The sequence below is a fragment of the Sphaeramia orbicularis genome, chromosome 12 (genome assembly GCF_902148855.1).
Source record: "Sphaeramia orbicularis chromosome 12, fSphaOr1.1, whole genome shotgun sequence".
Lineage (NCBI taxonomy): Eukaryota > Metazoa > Chordata > Actinopteri > Kurtiformes > Apogonidae > Sphaeramia > Sphaeramia orbicularis.
The window spans coordinates 9,773,876-9,791,381 of record NC_043968.1 but is presented as its reverse complement, the minus strand read 5'-3'; the positions used below and the strand labels follow the sequence as shown (position 1 = coordinate 9,791,381).

Sequence of the window (17,506 nt, the reverse complement as noted above, 5' to 3'; positions counted from 1 at the left end):
TGATATCTGGTGAATGAGGTGTCCAGGGAATTGGACCATCCCTTCCAATCCACCGGTCTGGACATGTTTGATTTTTTTTAATTCTATGTTTTTTACAAACATTCCTAGTTGCAATACTTTTATTTTTTCTAATGTAAATAAGTGTGCCTTCTTACTGTTATTTGTTGTGCTTTGTAATTTCTGGCACTAAACTGGAGACCTCTACCTCGATTTCATTGTACTTTTACAATGACAACAAGTGTTCAGAGAACGCAAACCTCCACCAAGCACCCTGAACGGTGTGCATGTGTGGATCGACTATTTCTTTTAAAATTCAACAGTTTCCAGGTTGTTCCATACAACAGAAAAAGTTGAAGGTTGGTACCAGTCATGTGTCTGTCAAATTATATTCAATTCCAATCAATATTTGTTGAGTTCTAATGAAAAATGTGTGGTAAATGGGATTTTCAATGTTAAATGTAAATGTCCACAGAGTCCACATTCCACAGTGGATGTGGACAATTTTGTGCCAGATACAAGATATTGTTCTAAGCTACGGGTGGATCAAATCGGAGGATAATCAGTTGTTTTGAATTTTTGATGAATTTTTGAAAATTGCTCAATGATGAGAGATAGGAAAATTGTAGATGTTGTGACCTTGCTGTGACCTTGAACTTTGGCCTACTTGGCCCAAAATTTAATGGGTTGGTCCAGGGCCTAGGCCTATCTGTGGGGAAGATTTGGTAAAGATGGGTGGAATAGTTTTCCCGTAAAGTTGCTAACAAACACACAAACAAAGCAAAGTGATCATATACCTCCTGATGGAGGTAAAAAAAAGATTCTGATTCTAATTTAGAACCCACGAACATGCAGAACCCAATGTGGTGGTGCACCATCTGCCTGGAAAATGATGGTTGAAGCTCATCCAGTTGTGGTGACACATATTCAGTGAAAAAAGGTCAGAGTAAACATTTGCACTAATTGATCTCATTAAAGTGAAGTGAAAAATGGAACAATGATTCGATTGAGCATGATCCCAAAATGTAATGTTAAAATCTTTGATAACCACTGGGAACATAGAACAAATCTGATTATCACATCTCATGAATTGCTTTTGTATTACATTTTTTAAACTGTAAAGAGACTTGGTGGACACCCTGTCTTGTATAGACAGAAGTTGACATTTTGTCAGTTTATGAGGATAAAACTACATCTGACATCTCTCCATGCAATTATAAGCTTCCGCAGTTGATTTTGAAAATAGTTTATGTTAGCGATGACACTTCACAGAATTACAGTCACATTAAAAATCAAAAGAAACAATGCGATTTAGAGCATGACCGTTGGCAACACGTCTTCATGTGTGAATCCTCCGTCACTGGTAAACAGTTTTATCAACTGATGATGAGTTCATTTTGTGCATGTTTAATACAAAACTGGTAACAGTGGCACTTGTGTTCAGTCCATATATGATCTGATAAAGACTTTGATAATCAGCAAAAACCAACTGGAAACAATATAAAGACTCTTATTAGAGTTCTTTACACTTGGTCCAGTCAAAATGAGACCCTCGTCAGTTCAGGAGGATCAGTATAAAACACAGAGAAAGGTTTATCCTGCAGCACTGTGTTACCATATCCAGGCAGTCATTTATTCAGTTATTTTGGCCCGGCACAACTTTGTTCCAAAGTTCTAAGTCCCCAGCGCTGCTCGTGCTTTTTGAACAGCGACCTCCAGCATGGTGTGGTCACTGAGCAGCTGTCGGAGAGCGGCTGGATCCATCTCCAGTAGCATACCTACAAACACCACGGCAGACAGATGGACATGAACCAGAGGGAAATGTTACAACAGAGATGGGTGAGAAAACCATCATTATCTGATAGATTTTTATGTCACAGTCACATACATTTTTCTATTACCTTTGGGTTTTTTTCTGTTTAGACTGTCAGCAAAATATTTAAATGTTTTACTTAATTTAATCAAGGATATAGAAATGCTGAAACCAGTTGTAATCATAATTCTTTTGAGTGTTCTAGCTCTATTTGTGTGAAAAAAAATTTCTGCTGTTTGGTGTTTGTCATGTTCTGACCACAAAGAACAGTTTAAAAATTACAAGTAAGCTAAGCTAAGCTTAAGATGGGGTCTCACTGGCGATCGAGCCTTTATGTGTAAGTAACATATGGATTTATGCTATTTCTTTTCTTTTTTATTGTGTATGTTTTTATCTTATCTTATGGACCTAGTTTTTGTGTCCTTAATAAAGCTTGAATGATTGAATGAATATAAGATAAGATAAGATAAGATAAGATAAGATAAGATAAGATAAGATAAGATAAGATAAGATAAGATAAGATAAGATAAGACTTTATTTATCCCTCCATGCAGTAATTACACAAATTGTAGCCGAAAAAATACAAAAATAAAGTGTGGGGAAGACAGGCTGAAAATATAAACTTGTAAAAACAACAAATATAAAGAGAAAAAAGGAATATGTATTTATATAAATTTAGATTTAAATTTAAATATTGTATTTTACATCAATGTTAACTTGGTGACTAAAAAAGGAGAAATATTAGTACAAAATCAGAGCGTACAGGTGAGTTTGTCTTACTACGTTCTATCTCTTTGCATTGTTATCATCATATGTTGCATTGTCAAATTTTCATCCTTTTACATTGTTTTCATCTCTTTCACTCATAATTAAAACCGTTGGCCTAAATACCTTGTCAGGTTTCTTCAACTTTGATTCAGGATGAGAAACAGATTAGCCTTTACCTTTATCGACTGAAATGATCATTTTAATTTTGCAACATTTTTACCTCCCAGACCTGTTTATGAAGCTTGAGTATAATTGGTATTTTCTACTAACTGTGAAAAAGGCACAAATGTCAAACCATATGACGTCTAAAGCTCTACTTGCACAAGACTAGTATAACCTGTGGACCTCTGGTGATGATCATGTTAACTATGGAGGTCATTTGTGATCTTAATCCTGTGTGAATCAGCCACGTCTGTCATTTATAAAGTAAAAATTTGTGCAAATGACCCACCGTATTTTGGTGAACACAGGGTCCTGTGTGAATCAACATCTTTGTAATTTAATGGGATTTGCAACTTTTTTTGTTTCCTCTGCACATTCATTCAGCCTGTTTCCTGGTTGAGGATGATGCAGGCTGCACTGGCGAAGACATATCAAAGTTTTAGAAGTGTTTTAGGTGTTTTAGGCAATACAGCAATGATGCTCACTGAAACAGCTTCAATTTTTCAGAGAATCAATATCTGAAAAAATGATGAGACAGATGACAAAGCATAACAACTACAGTAAGGAATATTTTTTTCTGTTTTTTTAAACAGTTAAGTGTAAGTGGTGAATCTGATCTGATCTGGACATCAGAATTGAAGAATACAGAAACAGATTTCACTTATTTTGTGTGAATGCAACACAGACATGGGGAGTTAATCTCCAAATCACCTGAGGTCCACAGATTATACTTGCCTTGTGTGAACAGGGCTTAAGAAAATGACTGAAATGACAGGTCTTACCTGTAATGCCATTTGCGTGATGTGGATCCAGCTGCTCCACCAATAAAAAGAGCTTCTCTCCGAGCTTCTCTGTGTCATCAACATCTGATGAGTCACTGACATCAGTCTCCTCCATATTCTGCCTGAAAACACACAAGTACAGTTTTATAAACAAGTCCTTTAATCTTCATTTTATGTTTAACACTGGTTCTTAGCTGTTTATTTTATAAATTATACTACTACTGAAAATAGAAGATGCACTGTGACACAGAAAATGAAATGAACACGGATAAGTGACATACTCTTTGAGTGTCTTTAGAGCCACGTTCACCTGCTCCTCCAGCAGTTTTGAATCAGAGAGAAGGTTTAAAATGGTCTCTTTGTGCTGCTCCAGGAGCATTCCTGTAAAACAGCAAGTTGGCAGAGTTATTGCACACCAGTCCTTCATAAATGCACTTGTGTCTGTCACTGGTTCAAGTAGTATAACCATTTCTTTAAAAAAAAATTAAACAGTACACTTGACAACTAAACATTTTAGGGAATTGCACAGGTTCATGTGGGGTCACTTGTATTTGCCCTTTTTTTTTTTTACTGCATTACTGCATCAACTGATACACAGTTCAAAGCTGATGCCGTAATGTTCACATAAACACATTCCCCTTTTGTCAGGTTTCACATAATCCCAGTGAGTGTTAAATGTCAGATGGTTGTTTTCTGACCTGTGATCTTCTGTGAGTGGCCAGTGTTGTAGACGTCCACCAGCTCAAACAGCTGCTCCCCCAGTGAGTCAGAAGACACAGATGCATCATCTTCATCCCTACATGTTACCATGCTGAAATATGTGCAATCGTGTAAGTAATCACTATACATGTGAATATATCATGTATATAACGATGGGCAGTGTCTGCGGGTCCCTGTCCTGTACCTGGGATCCTGAGCAGGATGCAGGGCTCTCTGGGCTTTGTCCACCGCTGCAGTCAGCATGCCTTCATCCTGTAACATCTGACTAAGGACAGGTCCTGGTAACTCCAGCAACATACCTCAAACAGAAAGAGAGAGGACTGGTAACTGTTGGTAATGACATTGACTACTTCTTTCTCTAAAAAGGAAAAAGAGGTTTTAATTTTTTTTTTTTAAGTCATGCAGGTGTCCTTACCTGTGAGCTTTCCAGCACTGTCTTTGTGTTTGGCATAAATCTGACTATACAGCTGCTCACCAAGTGACTCCAGATCCTCCTCGTCATCCATATTTTAATGCGTCACATTAAAGCACAGTTTGGAACTTTAAAATAAGATGATAAGCCTGATGTTAGGATCTTCCAGTCACATCGCATCCAAACAAAACACAAAACCCACAATAAGACAGCGTCCATAAAAACAGGTTTTCCACCCAGTCTCCAATTTATTTATTTTATACTTGTCACTGAGATCCTCATGTTAAATTCCAACATTTTATCGTGCGTTTGAGGTTAAATCAGCTGGCACTAAACTGTCTGTAAACACGGGGCGCGCAAGAATGACGTCAGACGTTCACTGGGCTCAATGACGACATATTCATCCGCTGGATTTACGGGGAACTAGTACTACACAAAAATAACATTCCTGATTAATAAAATGTGAATTAACTGTAAATAATTAATGTAATGACATTATGTAATTGTTATCTGTCCTTTAAATCTGTATAGATGTGGTGTTACTGTCGAATATTTTAGAAAGGTGTATTATATTCGCGGACGGATTTGTGATAGAGGTTTCGTAAAGCGGTTTCCGGTCTCTTCGGTCCTTTCCTCCGCTAAAAGGTAACGTGGTCGCTTCGCCTGCCAATAGCCGGTTATCAAAGTACATTTCTCACCTAGTTCTACTTTTTTTTAGTCTCATTAAGAGTGATATTTTGATTGTTACAGTTATTATGCATCTGACATCGTAGTGGATGTCCCTGTACTTTGTGAAAATAGAGTAAAATAGTGCGAGCATGTCCGTCTGATGAGGCCTTGTCGTGGTGATCCGATGTATTGAGCCGTGAAGCTAACTCAAGCTAGCTCTAATTAAACATCTAATCACACATTTGGATGGATATCAGTGCAAAGCTAACACACTATGCTGTATTTTGTAACACAGTTCTGTAACAGTTAAAGTTTTATCAAGCCGGAAGCTGAACCAGTAGCGTGAATGAACACGTTTAAGTAGCATCTGTAAGATTAGCCGCTCTGTCTCACTTCAGCCTTGGTCTCTTTTTTTTTTTATTATTCCAGGTTCATCATGTCGTCCCATTTGCAGTGGATGATCATTAGGAACTGCTCCAGCTTCCTCATCAAGAGGAACGGACAGACCTACAGCACTGTAAGTACATCGCATCTGACTGAAAGCCAGACATGACAGACTTAACATGGCAACAACAGGACTGGAGCTGATCTTCAGTCAGTGTACAACTTAAGTCTGATCTGTATCCTAACCAACCATCTGATACCAAAACATAACCTGTGTCACACTCCACCAATAACACTGGGTTACAAAAAAATGTTTTTGCAAGTTGTTTAGGTTTTTTCAACTGAATTAGGACCATTTTGCACCGCTAAATCCAAAAATGACATCTGTTTTTCTCAATCAGGTCAGGTTTTTTTTGCTAATTTGATTTTGAACAATTTGATCTTCTCACAAAATTGATTACATTTTTGTGACTTTATCAGTTGATTTTTTTATATAGTTCTCACCCAAAATTGGTTTTAAGAAAAAAAAATCATTTGATCACTTGACTCCTGTTAGGTACAATGGTGTATTCACCACAGATGTAGCAGAATACGTCAGGCTTATTTTTGCAAGATCTTCTAGTCCAAGCCATTTCATTCACCTGTAATATTAAAAAAAAAAACATTAATCACAAATTGGCAAAAGTAAAATCTTCAGAACTCGTTTATAGCTAGAAATATGAAAGAATTTTGTATCATATGATGTGAAAATGCCCATAAATGTAAGCAAAAATGTTAGAAAGCCAATATGTAGCATAGTTCAGAAAGTTGACCTGATTGAGCAAAATTAATGTGATTTTTGGATTCAGCACACCAAAATTATCCTAAATCAGCTCAAAAAACTTAAACAATAAATTTGTTGTTGACCAGTGTTATCAGAGGGTTCTGTCCCATAAATGCCATATCTACATAAATGTGCATATTTTTTAATCAGTGGTGATAATATTCACAAGCGCCAGTGTTTCAGCAAAGTAATCAAAGTTTAATCAACTATCTAACAGGAGCCCAACAACCTGAAGTCCAAGAACTCTTTCCGCTTCAATGGTTTGGTTCACAAGAAGACTGTAGGTGTGCAGCCAGCAGCTGATGGCAAAGGTGTCGTCATCGTGCTGAAGAAGCGTAGAGGTAATCACTGTTGTCTAAAATCTTGTCTGTTTGTAAAAGAAGTGACTTTATATGTTGAGTGACAACTACATGTTTACTGTGTGGTCATCACAAGTAAAAAACATCAAGACCTAATCTGACCTGTACTTATATGAAAGCCTAAGGGCTGAAATGGAGAAAATATACTGAACATACATAAGTATTTTCTTTATCTCATAGTGACCAATGCCTTTATTTACCTTGACTATGGAAGGTACCAGTCAGTTATTTCTATTTCATTCTGTTTGAGAAGTCGTACTGGTCATATTGAGTAGAAGGTGCTGTTAAGGTTACAAGTGCAAGTGTTTAAAATAGTATGATCTTATATTGTTGAATTTATTAAAGCAGTAGAAGTGTAAATTGTGTCTACCTAACATACACAATAGGGATGTAACGATGTGAAAACTTCATATCACGGTTATCATTATTATCACGGTATTGTTGAAATGTGCTCGAAATGTTCAAGAAGTACTTATGTCCAACCTGAAATAATTTAACCAAGTTATATTTTGAAAAAAAAAAAAAAAAAACCCCCACAAACATTCAAATATTAACATTTTCATTTATTTATTCATTCCAATCTAAATGATTGGAAAGGAGCAGGATGAAGAAAACTTATTATACCTGCCCCTTTCTTCAAACATCTGCTTACATCAGATATGTTGCCATTACAGCTATGACAGTCAACAGTTTGCATAATAGCAAATACAAATAAAACAAATCCAAAATCCATATCCACATGTAAACATCAAACATACAAGTGTGCATTAAAGATGGCACCTTATAGCCATTGTTTGACCATTTTCCATAACAAGTTTGTGTTGATAGTGCGGTAATCAAACACGGTTATCATGATAATTAGAATTTAAACGCTAATACTAACCGTCAGGAATTTTACCGCGGTTTATCGTTACACCGGTAATTCATCCTGTATTTGTGTTGACCTCACCCATAACCATCAGAAACCCAGCTTCTAAATATTTGTCTTTGTTTATGGACATACAGCATGTGCATAGATAGATTATAGTAAAAGTGTAACTTGTGTCGTTACATCTTAAATTTAGAATTTTATTTAGCTTTGTAAGTGGGGATGGTTTTGATGTATCTTTACCTACTCTGATCAAACGTGAAACATGAACTGTAGTGCGTGTGTATTTTTAGCCCCTGCTGTTGGATTTTTGAGGCTGTTTTATGTCATTCAACTGACTTTGTTGTTTTGTTGCACAGGCCAGCACAAACCTGCCACCTCTTACGACAAGATCACCATTAACAAGAACTCCCGTGCCACCCTCAACAGCCTGAGGCACATCATTCGCAAGAACAAGTACAGGAAGGACCTTCGCATGGTGAGTTTAATGTACACTCTGAAACAACAGCACACTTTGTATGTTTGTTCAGGATTTGTGTGTTTCAAAGGCTTCAGCTACATGACGTGTGTGTTTGTTTCTCCAGGCGGCTCTGCGTCGTGCCAGTGCCATCCTGAAGAGCCAGAAGCCTGTTGTGGTCAAAAAGAAGCGCACCAGGGCTGCCAAGACCGCATAAATGGATACACAATATAATAAAAATAAAAGCTTTTTGTTTGGAAAAAAAAAACACCTCTTTGTCCTGAGTCTTGAAATACTTGGTATCTGTGATGTTTAATTTGTCAGATGATTAGAGTCGTGTAAAGTTTTCCAGGTGAAGGACTGAACATGGTGCAGATTTGGCAGCGTTCATGTCCGGCCAAATGTTTAATTTTGTGTTTTCTACAGGCAGCAAATAGAGAGAGGTGTATTAACCCTTTCGTGCATGAATTATGAGAACCTTAAGTTTTTTTTCCTAGGTGTTTTTATTCCTCTTTAGGCATGGAAAAAAAAAGTGATTTTTTTTTTTTTTTAAATCAACCTGTTTTTCATGGAGTTACAAGAATGTCCACTCAGCTACACCATGAATTTTATTCTTGAAGCAAAGAAACATGTATTTAAAACCCAATATCATACAGTGATATGAAAACAGTGAAATGAAACCATGTTTAATGCAGCTAATCTGTTTTCTCACATTTGAACATATTCTAATACTAGTTATTACTCCATGGAGATGATATGCAAAAAATAAATATTAATTGATTTTCACTTGAGAACCAATCAAGAACAGCAAACTTACATTAATGGTATGAATTACAGTTTATGAGATGATGCATAAGTGTCCACTGTGTTGGCTGATATGGAACTAAAACAACAAAACTCATGAATATAGAAGAGTAAAGCTGTAGAGTAACTGTCCACTGGAGTGACCACTATGCATGAAAGGGTTAATTTGCAGAACACATCAAAAAGTAAAGGATTTGATTTGTTCAGTAATGAAAAGGTAAAATATCAGCATTTGACAACAAAATGTAACTCAGTTGGATTTTTGTAGGAGATGTGATTCTCTTCACTAAACATGCTGATGCAGATGGGTTTGATTTGGCTGCTTTTCGGTCAGTAACTGGACATATAAATGTACTGACCTACTTCTAAGTTAAGTTTAGTACCCTGTGTTGGAAAGCGCCAGCATCTGTCAGCCTGGATAACTCCAATCAAACATAAGTCACGAAGGGTCAACCGATTGAGAGATTTTTTTTCTGTTTAAACAGTACATGAACTCACCTCTAATCACATACTTTCATGCCATTATTTTCATCCTGCCACACGTCTGTCTAGAAATAAGCAACAATTCAAATATGAGGTCATATCTATTGTTTATCTCCTCTGTTCACATACTTTAAATGTGACATATTTTGACCGTAAAACAATCCTGTGTCCAAACTGCAACGAAAAGGGCAAAAATCGAACCTGAAAGTTTAATTTCACAAGCATGGAAAAATGTCAAGTGAAATCTGAGGTTTTTGGAGAAGTTAGAATTAAATTAATAATTAGAGTGTATAGTAGCAGTCCTAATTCTTAAAACATGATGGTTATTTTTATGCATCATCCTGATAAACACAAATTAAGAACTACATTTTGTCTAATGTACATTTAAATATTGTATTTGTCCAACCTCGTGCCAAAAGGTTAATAACAAAGGACAGTCAGATTAGTACAATAAACCACTGAAATACTTTTTTTTTTTTGCTTATGTATTTTACTTCTGATTTTACTGTAAAGCACTTTGAGAATTCTTTCTGCAATAAGTGCTATAAAAAATGAACCTTATTATTATTAAACTCTATTAAACACTAGGGCTGTGTATTGGCAATAATCTGGCGATATGATATTTCATGATAGTTATTTATTTATTTATTTTTTTATTGGTTTTATTTCTTTCTTTTTTCTTTTTTCTTTTTTTTTAAAGACTATGTCCTGGAAGAATTGAATTACACCAGAAATATCCACAAATACTAAACACATTTTTATTTGATCACAACAGGATCTAATGCTGTATCACAAAATGTTCCTGTGTTCAAACTTAAATTATTTTTTACACACATTACAGTTTAAGATCCTGTTCAAATGTTCATATTCTATTAGTTCATAGCAAGTTTCACAACATAAAATATAAACAAAAAAGAATAAAAAAAAAAAAAAAAATCCTCTGCAATATCTGCATTTGAATAAATACCTAAAAATATCGATACAGTACTTTTTAATATTGATACAGTATTGTGAAATGAAATATCACAATATATTACAGAACAGATCTTTTCTAACATCCCTATTAAAAACAGTGAGCATTTACACTTTATACCAACAAAAATTCTTAAAAGTTACTGTTTAATTTTTGATTATTTTCATTTCCATGTGCAGTCGTGTGGGAGCTTGTGTTCACAGTCAGTAAAAGTGTATCATTTTCCTTTGAGGTAGATTTACATCCAAGTACAGAAGGACTCTGTTGTTGCAGCCGCTGCATCCACTGATGTGGAAACATCCCATAGATCTGAAAGAAGCCCACTGGCAGCTTTCCACTCATGACTTTGGAAAGACAGGATCCACTGCTGTCACCTCCACACAGTCTATAAGCTGATGAATGGTCGTGGTCACCAGTCGCTCCTCTGTCTCATGGGATTCAGACAGACTTATGAGGAGATGGACAGCCTGCTGTCTCTGAGGATGTGAGCCTTTTTCATCCCAGATTCGAGGCTTTATGTGCTGGGCTTCACCATGAGGGCACTGAGGCCCATCGTTGTGGTTTTCACTCTGATCCTGAACAGCAGAGGGTTTGAGCTCCAGGACACCATCCACACGCTGATCGAGGAGAACATCCACCTCCATGACCAGCTGGAGAACCTCACCCAGGCCCTGCGAGAAGTCAAACGCATGCTCATACGCCACTCCAACGGTACTCTGCACCTTTTTAGGCATAAGTACAGACTCAAGCTGGACTCCAGGGATGCATTTCCTGCAGTTTGGGGAATTTTTATGAGCATGGACAGGTTGAAAAATACTTATCCAGTAAATCAAAGCTGCTAAATCTAATTTTAACAACTAGTAAGTTGAATGAAATATATTTAATTGATTTATTGATCAAGTTTTTCAACAATAAAGAAATGTAACGGTATAATATTGAGCTGACTTTAATGTCAAAAATGAAATAATGAGGAAATTGATTCACTATAATTTAAAGTCATTCAGTTATTTTGAATATCCACCAGAGTTTTGGAGTCAATATCTGATACATAGATTCAGTTTAATGACAGTGATTAACCTCCTCAGACCCAGCTGTGGGTTTTCTGTCCACATTTGTGGACAAGAGTTTCACAACTTTATACAAAAAAAAAAAAAAAAGAAAAGAAAACTGTCCACCACAAAGGACATTCCATAAAAATAAAAAAAAAAACGCATCTGAAAAAAATGTTGCATCATGATGTTTCCAATATTCAATATATACTTATTTAATTAAAAAACAAAAAAAGCTGGTACTTTGCTGACATTTCCTGGGTCTCAGGAGGTTAGCAATTGTTTTTACGATGAAAATGTCCGATACATTGTTTGCATTGCATTCATTTATTGTAATCTTTGAACAGTGACAGGTTCAATAGTGTGGAAATAAAGGGTGGCAACAAAATAACGCTTAATAATAGATTTATGAGTAGATCTATGTTGAGTGCACAGTTATTCCAGTGTACTGACACTGGTGAAATAAATCTGAATATGTTACCTGGACCTGTCGTAGATCTAAAGACTAAGTATCCAGGTAGTAATACTATGAACACTTTTTTAGAAATATGTAAATATACTTCCTTTTTTTTTTTTTTTTTTTTTTACAAGTCAGAATCTACTTTTTTGTAAAAAACATTTAATTAAATTTAGTCTTTAGACAGGTAAATATATTTAATTAATATTTAACTACATTAAATCTGATCAATAGTGTTATATAATTTTTTTTACAGTAATCTATGGTCATGTTAATTTATTTTAACAGTGTTGTGCCTGTTTTGCATGAGTTTATGGTGGAAATGACTTTATTCATATAAAAGAAAATACAAAATTCAGGCACCATGTTACAATACCAAATATAATGGAATCATCTTTAAATGTAAAATCTTAAATCATACTGTGTGGAAATATGGGGCAATGTGTATAAAACTAATTTAGACCCGATAATTAAACTCCAAAAAAAAGCTATTAGAGTCATAAACAAAGCTGGTTATCTCCAATCAAGTAATCCACTTTTTGTAGAATCTGGTTTACTAAAATTTTTTGATATTGTGTATTTAAAAACAATGGAATTTATGTTTCGCGTTAAAAGTAAAAACCTTCCTTTTTGTATTCAGAAAATTTTTAAGTTAAGAGAAGGACATTATAATTTAAGAGGGATGTTTGTGTTTGACAAATGTAAAGTAAGAACAAACGTTAAATATCACAGTGTTTCAGTTATTGGTGTCAAGCTATGGAACGAACTGAAGGATGAAGTGAAATGGTGTAGCTCACTGTTGAGTTTCAAAAAGAATTTAATTTGTCAAATTATGAAGGGCTATGAAAGTAATATGATTACAAAATAACTTATAACACTGAATGTAGTATAATTTGTGTTTAAGTATTTATCTGCTGCAACTTCAGGTGTGGACTTGGACTAAGGATGTGAATAGGAGAAGCAGAAATAAGCCTCCGGCTTCAGCTTCTTCCTTTTTCAGTTAAAAAATGTATTAATTTTATGTTTGTTTGTTTGTTTTTTGATATGTGTGTGTTTTGTTTTGTTGTTTTTTTAATGTGTATGTGTTTTGTATTTTGTGTTTAACTGAAATAAACATTCATTCATTCATTCATTCATAAATTGACACAGTGAGCAACTCAATTTAAGAACTAAACGTAAAAATTCACACAGTTAAGTCTTTATATGTGCTCGATATTATATTTTCCATATTTTCTTATTATGATGAGTTTAATGAAATGTATGTTTAACTCATAAAGACTCAACCATCCACTGTCGACCAAAACAATCTACTGATCTAAAATGTTTAATACCTGTTGATCCACTAATCCTGTTAATGCATGTCAGTAATTGGTGTAAAATGTAGTTATTCGTCTTTTCATGGTCATCAGATATGACCCATTTGGACGTTCAGAGGCTCCGTAGTGAACGTGGAAACACCGTCATCTTCTACAACATTGATTCACCAGTAAAACCCATGGAGTTGGATCAATGACAGTGGATGGACACACTGGGTTTATGTTCAGTTAATGATAGATTTTACTGTAAAAGTCACTTTTTCTTCAGTTTTCTCTGTTTCTGATACAATAACCCTCGACTTCAATCTGAGCTTTTATGAACATCTACATAATAAGTAAATTAAATATTGGAAAATGTATGCTTTTCAATAAAAAAATACAAAATACAGAGGATAATATTATGATAAATGGTGATAAATCACTGATGAAAGGTTAAATAGAGAGAAAAATTCATTTGGGAACTCACAAAAGTAGCACTGGGTCTTTATGGGATAGATTTTACTTAAAAAGTCACTTTTTCTTCTGTTTTTGATAAAATAACCCTCTATTTTAATCTGAGCTTTTATGAACATCTACATGATCAGTAAAGTAAATATAGGAAAATACCTGTTTTCTCAAAAAAAAAGAAAAAAAAGAAAAAAAGAAGCAAAATACATAAGGTAATATTACAATAAATAGTGCTAAATCACTTCAGAAAGGTTACATATAGAGAAAAAAAAACCTTTTGGGAAGTATCACAAAAGTAGCACTGGGTCTTTATGGGTTAAAGGTGAAACAGCTCCTGTATCTTCTATTTTCTTTCATTCACATCTTATTTCTTGCTTTCATTTCCTGTTTGTGTCCGATCCAGCTTCTCTTAATCCTTTTCACTCCTGTTCTCTCATAATAACACATAGTTAATACTGTGTTTTTCTTTATTTCTTTTCATTATTTGACCTCAACCTGCTTATAGCTGATTTTTGTTCTCCACGCATGAGTTTTCATTATGTCATGTAATGGATGTGATCGTTCTGTGTGTTGACAGATCCAGATCACCATGAACACCATCATGATGAACACGTCCAGCATCTGTGGGATGAATGGTCCCAACACGGTGAGGAACAGCTTATGTTCAAGTCAAACTGCAGATGTTTTTGCTTGTCTCAGTAGGAAGAAAAACAGTTTACCATGATGGATCTGTTCTATTTACTGTAAGTGAAACACCAAACTCCAAAACCCTCAGGCTGGTGCACCTACATGGACAACAGCCATTCTAAAGTCATTACAAAGTCACAGCACGGTTTATCCCATAATGCATTAAAACACGATAAACACTTTATCAATTTAGTATTTCTGGTCTTCAATTTATGCTTTAACATAAACTGGAAAATATAATATGAGATGATAATTAGGTTAGAGGCGGGACTTCTAGCAGAGACCTACTATTAACTCTTTGTGTGTCATAATCATTGACTGAACACTATGGACAGCGGTTGGATTGGTAGGGACAACACAGTAGTGGTTGGATATTGGTAGGGACGTGTCCCTAGTGTCCTTACGCAATTGTACGCCCCTGTGTTTGTCCATAACAGTCTATGACATACTATAAAACTTATAAAATGCTTATAATTATTATTACCTCCGCCAAGGAGGTTATGTTTTTGCCAGGGTTTGTTTGTTTGTTTGTCTGTTTGTCTGTCCGTTAGTGTGCAACATAACTCAAAAAGTTATGGACATATTTTGATGAAATTTTCAGGGTTTGTTGGAAATGGGATAAGGAAGAAATGATTAAATTTTGGTGGTGATCGGGGGTGGGGGGGCCCACGGGGGTGTGGGGGGGGGGGGGGGGGGGGGGGGGGGGGGCAGACCAAAAAATTTGATGTGTCTCAGAAGCACATGGAAAGAAATCTTCATAATGTTAATTTACCTAATTTGTTAATATAAACCATCAAAAAATGTATGCTAGGTTTATTCTCCTGTCAGTAGCCTTGACCTATTGGCATAGGGTTTGACCTTATGTACAAAAAGAACATGCATGTGGCACAAAAGAAACAAAACAAAACAATTATGTAATGCTTTGGGAAAAGGTACTTAATATTAGTATTTTCTGCATTGATTACTAAAGTGTCTTGGGTGGTGTCCAGAACAGTTTGGGTGCAGTGTCCAAGCCTGGTAATGGTAGTGAAAACCCTGTTATTTTTTCCTGTTACATCCTGGAGAAAGGCTGCTGAAGTTCATTAATTGTTAGCTTGCAGTCTGCATGAAAACGGTGGGGTGCAATGACGCAAAAGTCAAGAGCCACTTTATTGTCGGGAAAAAAATGTTTTGAGCTTTCATCTGTAGTGCATCTACACAAACCATTAGAAGACACTCAACATACAGCACATAAAGGATGCATGTACCCAAAGTTTATTTACCACCACTTAAAACTCTAACTGACCTGAAACTTTAATATTTATTCTAAATGACTGAAAAGTGTAATAGTTTCTGGTCATATATCCATCCAATGCACTTGGTCATTATTATTATTAACCCAAATATTTTATAAAGCGACTCAACCTGTGACCCAGAAGCTGTAAAATATCAAATATTAAAATAGCTCTCTAATCTAATCTAATCTAATCTAATCTAATCTAATCTAATCTAATGGTGTCAAACTCATTTTAGTTCAGGGGCCACATGTAGTCCAATATAATCTCACACAGACCATACCAGTAAAATAATAAGTCAAAAAAGTAATCTAATCTAATCTAATCTATATTCTTAGTGTGTATGTCTAACTTAGATAACAAAAAAGCAGAGAAGACTTACAGAAAACCTATAGAATTATTCAGATTCATACTTGTAATTTTTATTCTAATTTAAACTCACTGTTTCCTCCTCCTTTTATGCTTTATGTGTGTGTTTTATGTATTGGATTGTGATTATTACATAAAATCATGTAGAAAGAACAATTATATACATGGAAACAGCTCCAACAGACTGACTGCACGACACACGAGCCCATTAACTATCATCGATTCCATGGGCCTGTACGCCACAGTTAGATTTACAGCTCATGTCAGCACGGAAATGTTTCCATTATCTAATACTATAAACATCCACTCGACTCTGGGATGTGAAAATGGAAATAAAGGTGTGGACTGCTTAGTTTGTTGTTTTCGCTCACAGTTTTTCCTCCCTTCCCAGCAGGCATCAGTGCAGAAACCCTTCTGCTGTTGGAGCACGCCTTCTGCGGACACGAGCTGCACGGATCAGCTGATGCCCTGCACAAAAGAACCCCCCTCCTGCTGCTTCTGCCCTTTCCCTGCCTCACCCTGCTGCTCATTGGCTGTTTATAGGCCACGTCTGCCTGCTTTTCACCGACAGCCCCACGAACTGCATCTTATCCATCGCTTCTGCACACATTTACAGTTACGTCTACGCAAACATCCGCACTGTGTAATGTATAGCTCACAATGTTAGCACTTCCTGTTGAAGTCATTATTGATAGGATTGGATGAGTTGACCCAACAATCACACTAAACACCTCAGGGGGAATTTACTGAACTGGAAGCTGGTTGATGCTGGCATATCATCACTGACAATTATAAAAGGTTGTACCCAGTGATTTGATTAATTACCTCCGTATTTCTGATGGCACAGTAGACATTTTGACTTAAAGGAGTGATATTTTTCCTTTTTTTAAAAAACGGAATTATGCATTTTAAAGCATTTCCCTGTGGTCTACATAAACTGTAAATGCTCTGCTTGGGTCTGAATTCTTCATTAATTCAACTCCACAGGTCCATCTTCAACCCTATTTCTGAGTAATGACACCAGAAAGGTCGTTTTGAGCGCTGGCCAGAGGCGATTTCTCACAGACTGCATGGGAAACTCGGCTTCCCCGAAAATTAAATGGTTAAATATGTTCGGTTGTGTTGACATTTCATTGACTACAAATGTGTTAGAACACGTTCATCTCACAGACGAGTTTGTTCAGATTCAGCTTTATCACAAATCAACAGACTTGATGTTGTTCACTTCTCCTCCATTCCCGTGTCTCTGTTTTCTCATTCAATCTCTGCTCAGTGCATTTTCCCGTAGACGCTCAGCGTCCATGCACTTCAATGGGACTGAGTGGAACTGGTTTTTTCATTGCTTCAAAACTGGACGGTAATTGGATAAATGCCACGATGTTGTCCCGCCCCCAGACGCTCAGCGTCTCTGGGGGTGAATGGAGCTGTGGGCG

General features: G+C 35.9%; 2 protein-coding genes across 2 annotated transcripts; one reads left to right on the top strand and one right to left on the bottom strand.

The window, feature by feature from the left end:
• Positions 1 to 1,227: 1,227 nt before the first annotated feature.
• Positions 1,228 to 5,029, bottom strand: LOC115430810 (uncharacterized). The gene is made up of 6 exons (XM_030151047.1): positions 4,658 to 5,029; positions 4,427 to 4,541; positions 4,221 to 4,333; positions 3,804 to 3,903; positions 3,523 to 3,644; positions 1,228 to 1,775 (listed from the first exon to the last, which is right to left on the bottom strand). The coding sequence occupies exons 1-6, from the start codon at positions 4,746 to 4,748 to the stop codon at positions 1,672 to 1,674; spliced, it is 645 nt and encodes a 214-aa protein (XP_030006907.1). The 5' UTR covers positions 4,749 to 5,029; the 3' UTR covers positions 1,228 to 1,671.
• A 247-nt stretch (positions 5,030 to 5,276) lies between these two features.
• On the top strand, positions 5,277 to 8,482 carry rpl28 (ribosomal protein L28). Its single transcript, XM_030150955.1, has 5 exons — positions 5,277 to 5,299; positions 5,753 to 5,840; positions 6,748 to 6,871; positions 8,117 to 8,235; positions 8,342 to 8,482. The coding sequence occupies exons 2-5, from the start codon at positions 5,760 to 5,762 to the stop codon at positions 8,429 to 8,431; spliced, it is 414 nt and encodes a 137-aa protein (XP_030006815.1). The 5' UTR covers positions 5,277 to 5,299; positions 5,753 to 5,759; the 3' UTR covers positions 8,432 to 8,482.
• Positions 8,483 to 17,506: the final 9,024 nt, after the last annotated feature.